The sequence below is a fragment of the Hemiscyllium ocellatum genome, chromosome 5 (genome assembly GCF_020745735.1).
Source record: "Hemiscyllium ocellatum isolate sHemOce1 chromosome 5, sHemOce1.pat.X.cur, whole genome shotgun sequence".
Classification (NCBI taxonomy): domain Eukaryota; kingdom Metazoa; phylum Chordata; class Chondrichthyes; order Orectolobiformes; family Hemiscylliidae; genus Hemiscyllium; species Hemiscyllium ocellatum.
This window is the reverse complement of record NC_083405.1, coordinates 54,782,174-54,797,242: the sequence shown is the minus strand read 5'-3', so window position 1 is coordinate 54,797,242 and position 15,069 is coordinate 54,782,174. Positions and strand designations below refer to the sequence as shown.

Genomic DNA, 15,069 nt, shown 5'->3' with positions numbered 1-15,069 from the left:
TCTACCCTGATTTGCTTTCCCAAAATGCTGCACCCCACATTTATCTAAATTAAACTCCATCTGCCACACCCATTGGCCCATCTGATCAAGATCCTTTTGTAATTTGAGGTAGCCTTTTTCACTGCCCACTACACCTTCAATTTTGGTGTCATCTGCAAACATATTAACTATACCTCCTATGTTTACATCCAAAACATTTACATAAATATCAAAAAGCAGTGGACCCAGTACCAATCCTTGTGGTACACCACTGGTCACAGGCCTCCAGTCTGAAAAGCAATCCTCCAACCACCACTTTTACCTTCAAGCCAGTTCTGTATCCAAATGGCTAGTTCTCCCTGTATTCCATGAGATCTAACCTTGTTGAACACCTTATTCAAGGAGAAAGTGAGGACTGCAGATGCTGGAGATCAGAGCTGAAAATGTGTTGCTGGAAAAGCGCAGCAGGTCAGGCAGTATCCAAGGAACAGGAGATTCGACGTTTCGGGCATAAGCCCTTCTTCAGGAATCGAAACGTCGAATCTCCTGTTTCTTGGATGCTGCCTGACCTGCTGCGCTTTTCCAGCAACACATTTTCAGCGAACACCTTACTCAAGTCCATATAGATCATGTCTACTGCTCTGCCCTCATCAAACCTCTTTGTTACTTCTTCTAATATCTCAATCAAGTTTGTGACATATGACTTCCCACACACAAAGCCATGCTGACATGTGGACCACATGTGTGGTCCAGTTAAGTTTCAGTTCAATTGTAATCCCCAGAGTCAATGAGGGGGAATTCAGCAACAGCAATATAAATCAATATGAAGGAAGGCTCTTGTATGGCTCTTGAATAATACTGATCAACCAAATATGAAAGTTGTCTAGCCATTGTTGCATTTGGGTATGCACTGCTTTAATACCAGAGGAGTTGCAAATGTACTGGACATTGCAATTACCATTATTTATCCATTCTGACATTATGATGGAGGGAAAGCCAATGAGGAAGCAGTTAATTGGACAGAGGACATCACCTTAATGGACTCCAGTAGCCACCACTTGGGACCAAGGCTGCCAAGAGAAACCTTGCTTTGTGCTAGATATGCCAACAACCCAGATAAGTACAATTTTCTATACAGAACATCTAGGACCAAAAAAAAAATCCATTTGATCTGTTTACTTTCCTTCAGCAAAAACATTCACTTTCTCCACCACTGGGACACAGAAGCATCAATGTGTACCATCCACAAAATACACTGGGGAAATTCATCAAGCTTCTTTTGACAGCATCTTCCAAACTCTTATCACCATCTGGACCAAGGGTAGTAGGTGCCAGTGAACACCAATGTTGCAAGATCTCTCCACTCCACTCTGCCCCCTCTCTATTTAAATGCTAATCTTCATTGTCGTTGAGTCAAAATCTTGAAACTCCCCTCGTAATAGCTCTGTAGGTGTACCAGATGTCAAGGATTGTAGCAGTTCAAGGAGGCAGCTGAACACTATCCTCTTCAGAGCATGTAGGGATAGACAACAAACACTGGCCTTACCAGCAACACTCTTATTCCAAGGGCAAATGAAATAAAGCTCATTTGAGATGGTATTTTGCATACTGACAGTTTCCTTTGTAAGAGTTATACCATTTGCACAGCATATGATTTGATTACATGATGGTCCTCCAAGAGGCAGAGTCTTAGAGTGCAGAAAGAGACCCTTCGGTCCAAGTATTCCATGCCGACCAGGTTACCCAAATTATTTCAAAATATGATAAACATACCCTTCTTTTTCATCCAACTCCTTGCCACCATAATCAAAGAAGAGGCTAGAATCTTCAGCAAGAGCACGTTCAATGATTCGTATGTTATGGTCAAAGAAAATCAAAAATTCTTCTGAATGAAGTATTTGCTGTTTCTCTTCTTCAGTGAGTTCTCTAGGAGCAGCTTAAAAGAAAAAGGGCAAAAAGCTCAGAAGTATTCAAAAAGATTAACATTCAATTTCTTCTTTATTAGAATATAGCAGATATTGAAATGACTGCAAAAGAAACCGTATTAATCACCTTTCAGTATTAATACAGATGACTCCCAAAGCTCAAGATCTTGCTAAGGCATAATTGTAAAATACGTACTGCAAGTGAAAACTGATCAGAATATGAAGTGCTTCTTCTTCAAAAACAAAATCATTACTAAGAATAATAGAGCAGATTACAAAACTGAAAGGCTGGTGTATAATTACTCCACACTTATGGTAAGAAATATACATTGTATAATATGCATATTATCCTTTTCCAACTTTTGGAAAAAATTACAGCTACAGCACAACAATGCAGTCTTTCATCTGGATTTGTTCAAAAGGTCTTTGAATAGTATCCTATGACAGAATGCATTGCTGAAACAGCTGGTATTATCTACCAAAAAAAGAATCAGCATGTACGCTGCTTTGTATTTATATAGATTACAGGTAGAAACTGCAAGGCCAAATGATAGCACAAATGAAACCTTTAATTTAGATTCTTAAATCTTCCAAAATTGCCCATGCAAGTCAATGCAGTCCTACAGTCTTAAGAATGAACTTACATAACTGATTATAGGATGGAAATACCGATTTTCAAATTACAGAAGACTGTTAAAGTACCTTCAGGAAATTGGATTTTTACTTCTTAAAAAAATTCCCTTGATAGGCGAGTACTTAAAATGTAGACCCTTTTCTTGTTGAAATTAACTCTATACAGATTTCTGCTAAGTACAGATTTATAAGATCATTAATTTCAATAATTAAACATAAGAATATACACAGAAACACAAGATAAGAGAAACTTTGGCAATTCAGCCCTTTAAACATAATCTGACATTCAATAAGAGCATGGCTATTCAGTTTGCATTTTGAATTCCATTCAAGTTTGCATAGTAGTTACTAATCAGTTTAGACCCTTGTTAAAATACAAGCTTGCGTATAATTGTAAATTAATAATAAGTTAAAAAGTTTATTGATTGATGAAATCAGATGATTGTTTCATTTGCCCTGGATAGCAGACAAACTCAAGAAAATTATCCATCTTGGTGATTCATACACTTGTGACAGCTAGTGGAGCAGTAAGGTTTAATTATCAGCATACTTCTCGCATCAGGATTGTGATAATACTCATGAGGCTGCAGATTTTCTCAAACAGCAGAACAGAAACTTATTACATGAAAGAAAACAGAACTATTCAGATATAGAAGACAGTTAAAATGATCTTAAACAACAGCAAAACAGATTCCAACCTGTTTTCCCAACACGGTTATAGAAACTTAAGTCCAGAGAAACCAACTACCTGCCTTTACTCCAAGCTTCTACTTGCACCTACAGTTTCTTTGTTATGAAATGCGGAAACAATTTGGTTAGTTTCTTTCCAGATCTGTCAGAATAACATCTCACAAATTTAGAAGTCTGAACTTGCTCAATTCCAAAAAGCTGCAGACTTTGAATCAAATTGTTCTGGTTTGGACATTTCAACGGAGATAACTGGACTACTAAGCTGCCTGAACCTTACTAAGAAACGAACTAAATTTGCTCTGTAATCAACCCTGTTATTTTTTTGATTTGGAGATGCCGGTGTTGGACTGGGGTGTACAAAGACAAAAATCACACAATACCAGGTTATAGTTACAAAGTTAAAAATCACACAACACTAGGTTACCCATAGGGAGGGCCTCAACCGGGACCTTGGGTTCATGTCACATTACAGGTGATCACCATTGCACTACACACACACACACACACACACACACACACACACACACACACAGACAAAGACCCACATGCACACATATTTTGTGTGGTGAATTTGTACTTGCAGAGTTACATTGCACTTTGCTCAAAAACTGCATACATTCATGTAGAACTCGGAGCTCAAAAACTGCATGAATTTATGTAAAACACTGTTATCTCACTTTTTAGATTAGAATCAATCTAAACATCAGGCAATAGACAGAGAACACAGGGTGCTAACACCTTCAACAAAATGTCTAGCTATCACCACTGTTAACAGCTAACCCGAGAATGCAACTTTAAAAGAAAGGGTTTTGTGATTTACACATGAAAGAAGTGAAACTATCACTGTATTCTAACAGATGAAAGGCTTAACAGACAATCAATTTTTCAATGTATAATTTCAGTTACATCACACTGCAAATTTTTGCTATAAATTCTCTGTGTTACGATCGAGCCCTCCACAATTACCTCATGGAGGAACATCGCTCCGAAAGCTAGTGTGCTTCCAATTAAACCTGTTGGACTATAACCTGGTGTTGTGTGATTTTTAACTCTGTTATTTTTTGAGCAGTATTAAAGGTCTTGTCCTGTTGAAATTCTTCTGATCTGAAAACAAAATTAATATTCTTTAAGAGACTAAGAGCCAAGTTTTTTTTTATACATATATAAAATGCAACAGCGTAGCCAGTGAAAGGTTTGGTTTACTCAAGAGCAAAGGAGGGAATCTATGTTTGGAGCCAGAAGAGATTGGTGAGGTCCTAAACAAATATTTTGTATTGGTATTCAAACAGAAGAAATTAATGTAGGATGAGCTCAGGGAAGGGAGTGTCAAATTTCTAAGCCAAGTTGCTATTAAAAAGGAAGAAGTGTTGTGAGTCTTAAAAAGGATTAAGTTAGATAGGTCCCCTGGTCCTGTGAACTGGGGGCGGCACAATGGTTCAGTGGTTAGCACTGCTGCCTCACAGCTTCGGGGACCCGGGTTCAATTCCCATCTCGGGGAACTGTCTGTGTGGAGTTTGCACATTCTCCCAGTGTCTGCATGGGTTTCCTTCGGGTGCTCCGGTTTCCTCCCAGAGTCCAAAGATGTGGAGGTCAGGTGAATTGGCCATGCTAAATTACCCATAGTGTTAGGTGCATTAGTCAAGGATAAATGTAGGAGAATGGGTCAGGGTGGCTTGCTCTTCGGAGGGTCACTGTGGACTTGTTGGGCGAAGGGCCTGTTTCCACACTGTAGGGAATCTAACCATCTAACCGAATATTGAGGAAGGCAAGAGAACAAATTGCTGGAGCATTGACGGTCATCTTTGTATCCCCTCTGTCTACAGGTGAGGTCCCAGAGGGCTGGAGAGTAGCCAATGTTGTCCCATTGTTTAAGGAGGGTAGCAGGTATAATCCAGGAAATTCCAGACCTGTGAGCGTCACATCAGCGGTAGGGAAATTGTTGGAAAAGATTCTCAGGGACAGGATTCATCTGCATTTAGAAGCAAATGGGACTTATTAGCGAAACGCACAGCATGGTCTTGTGAGGGAGGTGACGCCTCAATAACTTGATTGAGTTTTTTGAGGACACGACGAATATGATTAATGAGGGAAAGCGGGTAATATTGTCTACATGGACTTATGGCAGACTGATACACAAAAGGTGAAGTCACACGGTATCAGTGGTGGACTGGCAAGATGGATACAGAACAGGTTGAGTCATTGGTGACAGAGGGTAGCGGTGGAAGTAGGCTTTTTGGAATGGTGGGTTGTGACTGGTGGTGCTCCACAGGGATCAGTGCTGTGATGTCTGCTGGTTTAATTAGTAAGATTGGCAGAGTTGTGGGCAATGTGGAAATTGTCAGAGGATACAGCTGAATATAGATCAATTGGAGGCATGGGCAGAAAGATGGCAGATGGAGTTTACTCATAACAGAATCCCTACAACATGGAAACAGGCCATTTGGCCCAAAGTCCCCACCAACCCGCCGAAGTGCAACCCACCTAGACCATTCCCCTATCCTATTTCTCTACATTTACCCTGATTAACCTACACATCCCTGAACACTATGGGCAATTTAGCATGGTCAATTCACTTAATCCTGACAAATTAGAATGGTTGCATTTTGGAAGGTCAAGTACACGTGGAGATTATACAATGAATGGCAGAACCCTTAGCAGTACTGATATGCAGAGGGATCTTGACGAGCAGGCCCATGGATCACTGAAGGTGACAGTGCAGGGTAGGTAAGGTTGTAAAAAAGGCCTATGGAATGTTTGCTTTCATTAGAAGAGGCATGGAGTATAAGAATAGTCACGTTATGCAGTAGCTTTATAGAACTTTAGTTTGGCTACACTTGGCAGGGAGTGCTGAGTTCAAAAGAGATGTGTGAGGCAGGTTTTTCACACCTAGAATGCACTGCCAGAGGTAGTGGTGGAAGCAGACACAACAACAGCATTCAAGAAGCATCTGGATGACTGTTTCTCATCATTATTTAAATGATTTGGATGTGAACATAGGAGGTATAGTTAGTAAGTTTGCAGATGATGCCAAAATTGGAGGTGTAGTGGACAGCAAAGAAGGTTACCTTAGAGTACAATGGGATTTTGATCAGTTGGGCCAATTGCCTGAGGAATGACAGATACAGTTTAACTTAATTAAATTTGAGATACTGCATTTTGGAAAGGCAAATCAGGGCAGGACTGACACAGTTAATGGTAAGGTCCTGCGGAATGTTACTGAACAAAAACTTTGGATTGCAGGTTTACAGTTCCTTGAAAATTGAGTTGCAGTAGATAGTGAAGGCAGTGCTTGGTATGCTTTCTTTTATTGAGTATCGGGAATAGGAGTTGGGAGGTCATGTAGCAGTTGAACAGAAAATTTGTTAGGCCACTTTTGGAATACTGTGTGCATTTCTGGTCTCTCTTCTAACAGAAGAATGTTGTAAAACTTGGAAGAGTTGAGACAAGATTTACAAAAGGATGTTGCCAGAATAGGAGGGTTTGAGCTATAGGGAGAGGCTGAATAGTTTTTTTTTGTATTTACTTCATTTTTTTCAACTGATCTCCTCTTTCCCACCTTGCTGGTGAGCTGCACCCCATAATCCCAACCTGCCCACACTTACCAGTCTCCAGGTTGCAGTGATGACTCCTGGTGAAGGCCTTGCTGAAACACTGACAGCAGCAATCACTCCTGGTGTCACAATCTGGAACCTCAGGCAGCCGGTGTCTGACTAACATGTAGGTTTCCACGGCACCTACTGGGAACTAAATTCCCGGGGAGGCTGATGCTGTTCACTTGAATGCTTGATTGTACTGAAGTAGCTTCAGGAGCCCTTTGGTGAGTTTTCACACTACTTCTGTCAACTGTGAACTCAACCCACATCACAGATACTGAATTCTGCCCATTGTAATTAGAGGAAGAGAGATAGGCAACTTCAGTACATCACCCTGAAATTACATCTAGTTATAATACTGCAGTTACATTCTTGACTCATTTGATTAATTTCTAGACCAGAAAATCTCAGAAATATATGATAAATGTCAAAATCCAGACCTCTTGCTACTGCAAACTCCAGTTACAAAAATATCTGTCCCATATGGTGCTGTGATAGAAGATCACATTTGAACTCTGGGGTTTAACTAATTTATGAATATCATTTGGCGCCTCCAAGAACTAAAGGTATACAAAAGGTGAACACAGCCAGCAGAAACTGTGAATACATATTGCCTATAAACTATATATATTTGCATATGAAGAGCAATGCTTTACCAGACCCTTCTTCCATCAGTTCTCTGTCCCATCTGATCTGATATCCCCATGCAGTAGCTATAACTGAAACATATGTACAGTTAACCCTTTGTCCTGAACCAAACTAGGGTAATAGAGTCATCGAGATGTACAGCATGGAAACAGACCCTTTGGTCCAATTTGTCCGTGCCGACCAGATATCTGAACTAATTTAGTCCCATTTGCCAGCACTTCATTTAGTCCTATTTGTCAGTTTGGGGTTGTTTTCCCTGGAGCATCAGAGGCTGAGGGATGACCTTATAGAGGTTTATAAAATCACGAAGGGTATGGATAATATCTTTCCCATGTGTTTGGGGAGTCCCGAACTAGAGAGCTACGGTTTAGGGTGAGGGGAGGAAAGTTAAAGGGATCGAAGGGGCAACTTTTTCACGCAGAGAGCGGTACGTGTATGGAATGAGCTACCAGAGGAAGTGATGGAGGCATCTGGATGGGTATATGAATAGGAAGGGTTTAGAGGGATATGGGCCAAATGCTAGCAAATGGGACCATGCCAAATTGGGATATCTGGTTGGCATGGATGAGTTGGACTGAAGGGTCTGTTTCTGTGTTGTACATCTCTATGACTCTATGAATACATGAATGTGAAGGGAATATAGGGATCCTATAAGTGAAGACAGGTTTTGTACGGAAGGACTAAATGTGTCGACACTGGCTTGGAGGCTAAAGGGCCTGTTCTTCTTTGTTCTAAGTACAGCATGAAATCTTTTAAGTATTAGTGAAAATATATGATTAAGTTATTCAGAAAAAAATCTCCTATTCAGCAGTGAGTGTGCAGAGTCCATTACTATCACAACCAGTTTTTTCAATATTATTTTACCAAATATTACAAAAAATATTTTCAATTATTTGTCAACTTCAGTTATTTACAAAACCTAAAATAGTGGTTTAAAAGAAACATCCCCAGGGCAATTTTTACAAGATATCTCCATTTGCTGTACTTATCAGCAGATTTAATAGCTGTCTTTAGAATAGATGTTTTACTTTCAAGTGCCTTTTACCTAATGCTTACTATGGCTGAAAATGTCATCAAAAATAAGAGTACCTTCCCCTCATTTATCTTGCTGAGAAACAAGAAACAATGGATTCTTAAGTTCAATATAGAAGAATCCCTTTACAATATGACCAGAATGCAGGTTATTTGTTGATTACATGGTAAATATTGATCGATTCCTAGAATTAGTTATAATGAAACATATTTCTACTTATTAAATGCCAGATAAAGCATAACAGGTGACTTGTCAGGAAGAAGAATGAACAGCATTCAAACATGCTGCATGCTGGGAGTATTATAAAGTCCTTTAGCACTACAATCACAATCTTTACGCTTTCTATGCAATCTTGTATTCTTTTACCCTCAATAATGATCACTCTTGTGTGCACTTTGATCTTCATTTCATGACTCTCCCTTCTTTGGTTGAGAAAGGGAAGCCAGCAGATGCACAAATAGCTGATCAAAGTAGGTTACTGAGAAACACTCAGACAAGACATCATGTCCCGATCAACCACTATCTGACAAAGCAGCATTTCCTTGGACTGTTATTTATTCTACAGCAGAACACTGTGATTATCTCCCTCACCTTTGATGTTTAATGGAGCTCCAGTGATGTGTTGAACTTGCTTACATACAGTGCAAGTAATATAAGCACCATTATAAATTTACTCAATAATCCAAGACAAAATTTAATATAGAAATATAACCCAGTCAGCTTGAAAGAGAGAATTTTTGTATCAGTAATCTGTGTATTTCGCTTCATTGTTCAGTAAATTAGTGAAACGATCCATTCCAATTTATACATATGGAAACACATTTACATGGAACATAAACTTTACATTTATATTCTACTAGCATTAATCACAAACAGCTCAATAGCAGGCATTATAAAACATATCAAATCACCCTACAGACTTCTCACTATTAGCATCAGACTAAAATGTAGCAGAATGAAATGTAGTGTAACATGAAAATTTAACATATGGGGTGTGGGGAGGGAGGAGAGAGGGCGAGAGAGAGAAAAAACAAAACTTACAACCCAACTCCCCACACTCTCCTGAAAACTCATACACATCAAATGTCAACTCTATCTTCATGCATAGATACATGACCTGATCATCATTTCCAGCATTTTTAGTTGTCATCCTATATACCAAATTTGTCCCAAATCCCCTAATGTCGTTGGCAAATGGGAATCTACCAATCTCAGGCTGAATATTAAATCTGGCCTAGCATCACCTGCCCACTGCTGAAAAGGATTCCAAGTTTCTTTCATGCTCATTACACGAAGTACTTTGATCTACAGGACTCCATTTTACAACAAGTTGCAGTTGGTTGTACAAAGAGAGACAGTATTCCTTTGAGTACCATGAAACCTTTGCCCCAAATCACATAACTCCGGGGAACAGAACCATAGTTTGTAGAATCGCTTTTCATAATTTACTCCTTGCAGTTCAAGTCCCATGCTAGTAAATTAACTTGATGCTCATCACAATCCTTCCAAGGACAATATATCCTTCCTACAACGTGGTGTTCAGAACTGAGCATAATAGTCCAGGCACAAACCAGGGTTTTGTAAGTTCTAATGTACCCTCCCACTCCCAAGTATTTTAATCATCCAGTTACTACATTCTATCAGCCATTTAGATTTTTTATTAAACCGGTTTCAGATTTTTTAATCAATTTGCATGGAAGCCCATACACACCTTACCACCAAAAAAAGACTACTGAGACCTTCCCTGGTTGCAGTATTTCATTCTTATTAAACAGTGATATATTCTTTTTAGATCCAAAATGGATGACCTAGCTTCGCCTAAAACGAAATCCTTTTGACACAGCTTTACATTTTGTCTTAATCTACCAATATTTCCAATTTTATGCTTCGAATTACATTTCTTACAACAGCAACATGTCTAAATTGCTGATGAGACAAAGGTAAGTAATTAATAAATACTGCAAATGTTTGAGGCTCCCAATAAAGAGTGGATCCAAAGAAAGGGAATTCATGGAATGCTTATAGGATGGCTTTTTAGAACAGCTTGTCATGGAGCCCACAATGGAGCAGGCTATTATGGACCTAGTGCTTGGTAATGAACCAGACTTTATAAAAGATCTTAAAGTAAGGGAACCCTTAGGAAGCAGCAATCATAATATGGTAGCGTTCAGTCTGGAGTTTGAAAGAGAGAAGGCAAAATCGGATGTAATGGTGTTACAGTTAAATAAAGGTAATTATGAGGGCATGAGAGAGGAACTGACAAAAATAGACTGGAAACAGAGGCTAGCAGGGAAGATAGCAGAGCAAAAATGGCAGGAGTTTGTGGGTATAATTGAGAACACTGTACAGAGATTCATCACCCAAGAAAAGAAAGATTATCCGGGGAGGGATCAGACAACCATAGCTGACAAAGGAAGTCAGGAAATGTATTAAAGAAAAAGAGAGATCCTATAAAGTGGCCAAGAGCAGTGGGAAATCAGAAGATTGGGTAGGCTACAAAAACAAACAGAGGATAACAAAGAGAGTAATAAGAAAGGAGAGGATCAAATATGAAGGTAGGCTAGCCAGTAATATTAGAAATAATAGTAAAAGTTTCTTTCAATACATAAGAAACAAACGACAGGCAAAAGTAGACATTGGGCCACTTCAAACTGATGCTGGAAGCCTAGTGATGGGAGATGAGGAAATAGCAGGAGAACTTAACAAGTACTTTGCGTCAGTTTTCACAGTGGACGACATGAGGAAAATCCCAACAATTAAAGGGAGTCAGGGGGCTGAGTTGAGTATGGTTGCCATTACAAAAGAGATAGTGCTAGAAAAGCTAAAAAGTCTTAAAATTGATAAATCTCCTGGCCCCGATGGGATACACCCTAGAGTTCTGAGAGAGGTGGCTGAGGAAATAGCGGAGGCATTCGTTGTGATCTTTCAAGAGTCACTGGAGTCAGGGAAAGTCCCGGATGATTGGAAGATCGCTGTTGTAACCCCCTTGTTCAAGAAAGGATCAAGACAAAAGATGGAAAATTATAGGCCAATTAGCCTAACCTAGGTTGTTGGTAAAATTCTAGAATCCATCATTAAGAATTTAGAAACAGGTTAGTCTGGAATGGAAAGATCACTGTAACAGAGTTAGCAATAAATATCTAACCAAGACATTAGAATAGCATTAAGTAGAATGTACAACTAAAGAGATAATGGGAACTAACATCACTGGTTTATTGTGTAGCTAGAGTGAGGTACTTTGATGAATATAGTTGGACATGCTGATAAGCTAACAGAAACATGATTAAAAATAAATAAAAATCCACGGACCCGGAGGTTCGTGAGCATTCGAGAATCTGCTTTCTCAGTGTCACGGTTTTTTGTTTGCAAATAAATGACCTACTTCTTGAAGAACTCTGCGTCTCCTGGTGGTTCTCTATATTTTCTCCACAACAGTCTATAATTTAGTTTTCTCTGTATCTCCTTTTTTTAAATAGTGGAGTTACATCAGTTAAACTCCAATTCATCAAAATTGTCCCAGAATCTATAGAATCTTCAAAAGTTACACACAATGCATTCAATATTTCCAGGGCCACTTCCTTAAAAACTCTAGGATGTAGATGAATTGAACCTTTGTATCTATCAACTTTTAATCCCATCAACTTCCCTAACATAACTTCTCTATTAATACTGATTTTCTTCAGTTCCTCTCTCACACTAGACTCTATGTTCCCCAACATTTTTGGGACACTATTTGTGTCTTCACTTGTGAAGACAGAATCAAAGTATATAATTAATTACAGACTGCTCAGCAGGTCTGGTAGCGTTTGTAAAGAGAAATTAATGTTAACTGACTTCTCATCAGATTCAGCCAGACCTGCTGAGCTTTTCCAGCAACTCCTGTTTTTGTCTCTGATATACAGCATCCACAGTTCTTTTGTTTATTTATTTATTTATTATATAATTAGTCTCTTCATTCCTCATTATAACTACATCTGTTGTGACTGTAAAGGTCCTACGCCTTTCTTCACCAATCCTTTTCTTTTCACATTCCTATTGATAATTTTACAGTCACACTGTACATTTCCCACAAGTTTACTCTCATGCTATATTTTCCTCTTCTTAAATCAATCCCTTTGTCCTCCCTTGCTGAAATCTAAACTGCTTCCAATCCTGACCATTTATATGCACTTTCTTATACTACCCCTTAGTTCCCTTGTTAGCCATGACCAGACTATCTTTCCAATTTTATTTTTGTCAGACTGGACTGAGCAATTGTTCAGCTTCTCTATAGATGGTGACATCTTGGTAAATATCCATATCACATAGGTGGTGGTGCTGGATATTTTAAAAATGCAGAAAAGTGGATAAATCTCCAGGACCTGATCAGGTAACCCTAGAACACGGTGAGAAGCTGGGCCCCTTGCTGAGATATTTGTATCATCAATAGTCACAGGTGAGGTGTCAGAAGACTGGAGGCTAGTTAATGTGGCGCAACTATTTAAGAAAGGTGGTAAGGAAAAGCCAGGGAACCTGATATTGGATGTGGGCAAGTTATTGGAGGGAAACTTGAGGAACAGGATTTACATGTATTTGGAAAAGCAAGGACTGATTTGGGATAGTCAACATGGCTTTGTGCATGGACAATCATGAGTCACAAACTTGATTGAGTTTTTTGAAAACGTAACGAAGAGGAGTGATAAGGACAGAACAGTGGACGTTATCTATTTGGACTTCAGTAAGGCATTCGACAAGGTTCCTCATGGTAGACTGTTTAGCAAGGTTAGAGCTCATGGAATACAGGGAGAACCAACCGTTTGGATATAGAACTGGCTCGAAGGTAGAAAACAGAGGGTGATGGTGGAAGGTTGCTTTTCAAACTTGATGCTTGTGACCAATGGTGTGCCACAAGGATTTATGCTGGGTCCACCGCTTTTCGTCATCTATATAAATGATTTGAATGTGAAAATAGGAGATACAGTTAGTAAGTTTGCAGATGACACCAGTATTGGAGATGTAGTGGACAGCAAAGAAGATTACCTCAGATTACAAAAGGATCTTGATCAGATGGGCCAATGGGCTGAGGAGTGGTAGATGGAGTTTAATTTAGATAAACGTGAGGTGCTGCATTTTGGAAAGGCAAATCAGAACAGGATTTATACACTTAATGGTAAGGTCCTGGGGAGTGCTGCTGAACAACGAGACCTTGGAGTCGCAGTTGCACAGTTCCTTAGAATTGGACAGAGCATCGAGTATAGGAGGTCATGTTGTGGCTGTGCAGAACATTGATTGGGCCACTTTGAAATACTCTGTGCAATTCTGCTCTCCCTCCTGTCAGAAGGATATTGTGGAACTTAAAAGGGTACAGAAAAGATTTACAAGGATGTTGCCAGGGTTGGAGGACTTGAGCTACAGGGAGAGGCTGAATAGGCTGGGGCTGTTTTCCCTGGAGCGTCAGAGGCTGAGGGGTGACCTTATACAGGTTTATAAAATTATGAGGGGCATGAATAGGATAAATAGACAAGGACTTTTCCCTGGGGCAGGGGAGTTCAGAGATAGAAGGCAGAGGTTTATGGTGAGAGGGGAATAATTTAAAAAGGTAACAGATAGGCAACTTTTTCACAGAGTGCGGTATACATATGGAATGAGCTGCCAGAGGAAGTAGTGGAGGCTGGTACAACTGCAATATTTAAAAGGCATTAGGATGTGCATATGAATAGGAAGGGTAAAGAGGGATATAGGCCAAGTACTGGTAAATGGGACAAGTTTAGGTTACGTTACCTGGTCGGTATGGACAAATTGGACTGAAGGGTTTGTTTCCATGCTGTACATTTTTATGACTCTGACTCTATGCACTCTTTAAATATTTTCCATTACCTATCCACACAATCATCTATTTAAGTAACATTATCAATTTATCATAACCAGTTTGTGCCTCATAGCATCAGAATTTCCTTTGCTTAGATTCAGGCTCTTCATCTCAAAATCAAGTACATCACTCTCATTGTAATGGAAAATTCTACTATACTATGGTCACTCTTCCCCAAGGGGCTTCACATAGCTAGACTGGGATTCATTCTTTTCTGAATGCACAATACCTAGTCTAGGATGGCATGATCTCTTGTTGGTTCTTCAATGTACCAATTCTGAAAAGCAGGAGAATGTAAGGACTGCAAATGTTGGAGATCAGAGTCAGAAAATGTGGGACTGGAAAAGCACAGCCGGTCAGGCAGCATCCGATGAGCAGGATAGTCGACATGTGAGCATAAGCCCTTCATCAGGAATGTGGCCCGCCGGATCCTCTGCTTCACACTTGCAGCCATGCTTTGCCACCTACTCTCTCTGCAGTCAGCCCTGTCCAGCTGAGGGTCATATTCTCCCAAATCTGCAAAGGACCTCTACTGTTCTTCATCCTGAGAAGAATTCACACGCTCAACAAACTCTTTCTCTCCAGTTTATCTGACATCAAGGAATGTAAGTACACCAATGTTCATGGCCCACATTCCTGAGTAATTCCTCCTCTATGCATTGGATTGGATTTTCCTAATCTGTATGCAGTTTAAAGTCACCAACTGTTGTAACCATACCT

General features: G+C 39.6%; 1 protein-coding gene across 2 annotated transcripts in view; it reads right to left on the bottom strand.

Annotated features, from left to right (window-relative positions):
* The window catches only part of LOC132816034 (cytoplasmic dynein 1 intermediate chain 1), a 282,803-nt gene that overhangs the window by 107,738 nt on the left and 159,996 nt on the right, over positions 1–15,069 (bottom strand). For both annotated transcript variants that reach the window (XM_060825446.1, XM_060825447.1), the window contains one exon: positions 1,753–1,915. In XM_060825446.1, the coding sequence (XP_060681429.1) occupies positions 1,753–1,915 (163 nt within the window). The remainder of the gene's footprint in view (positions 1–1,752; positions 1,916–15,069) is intronic.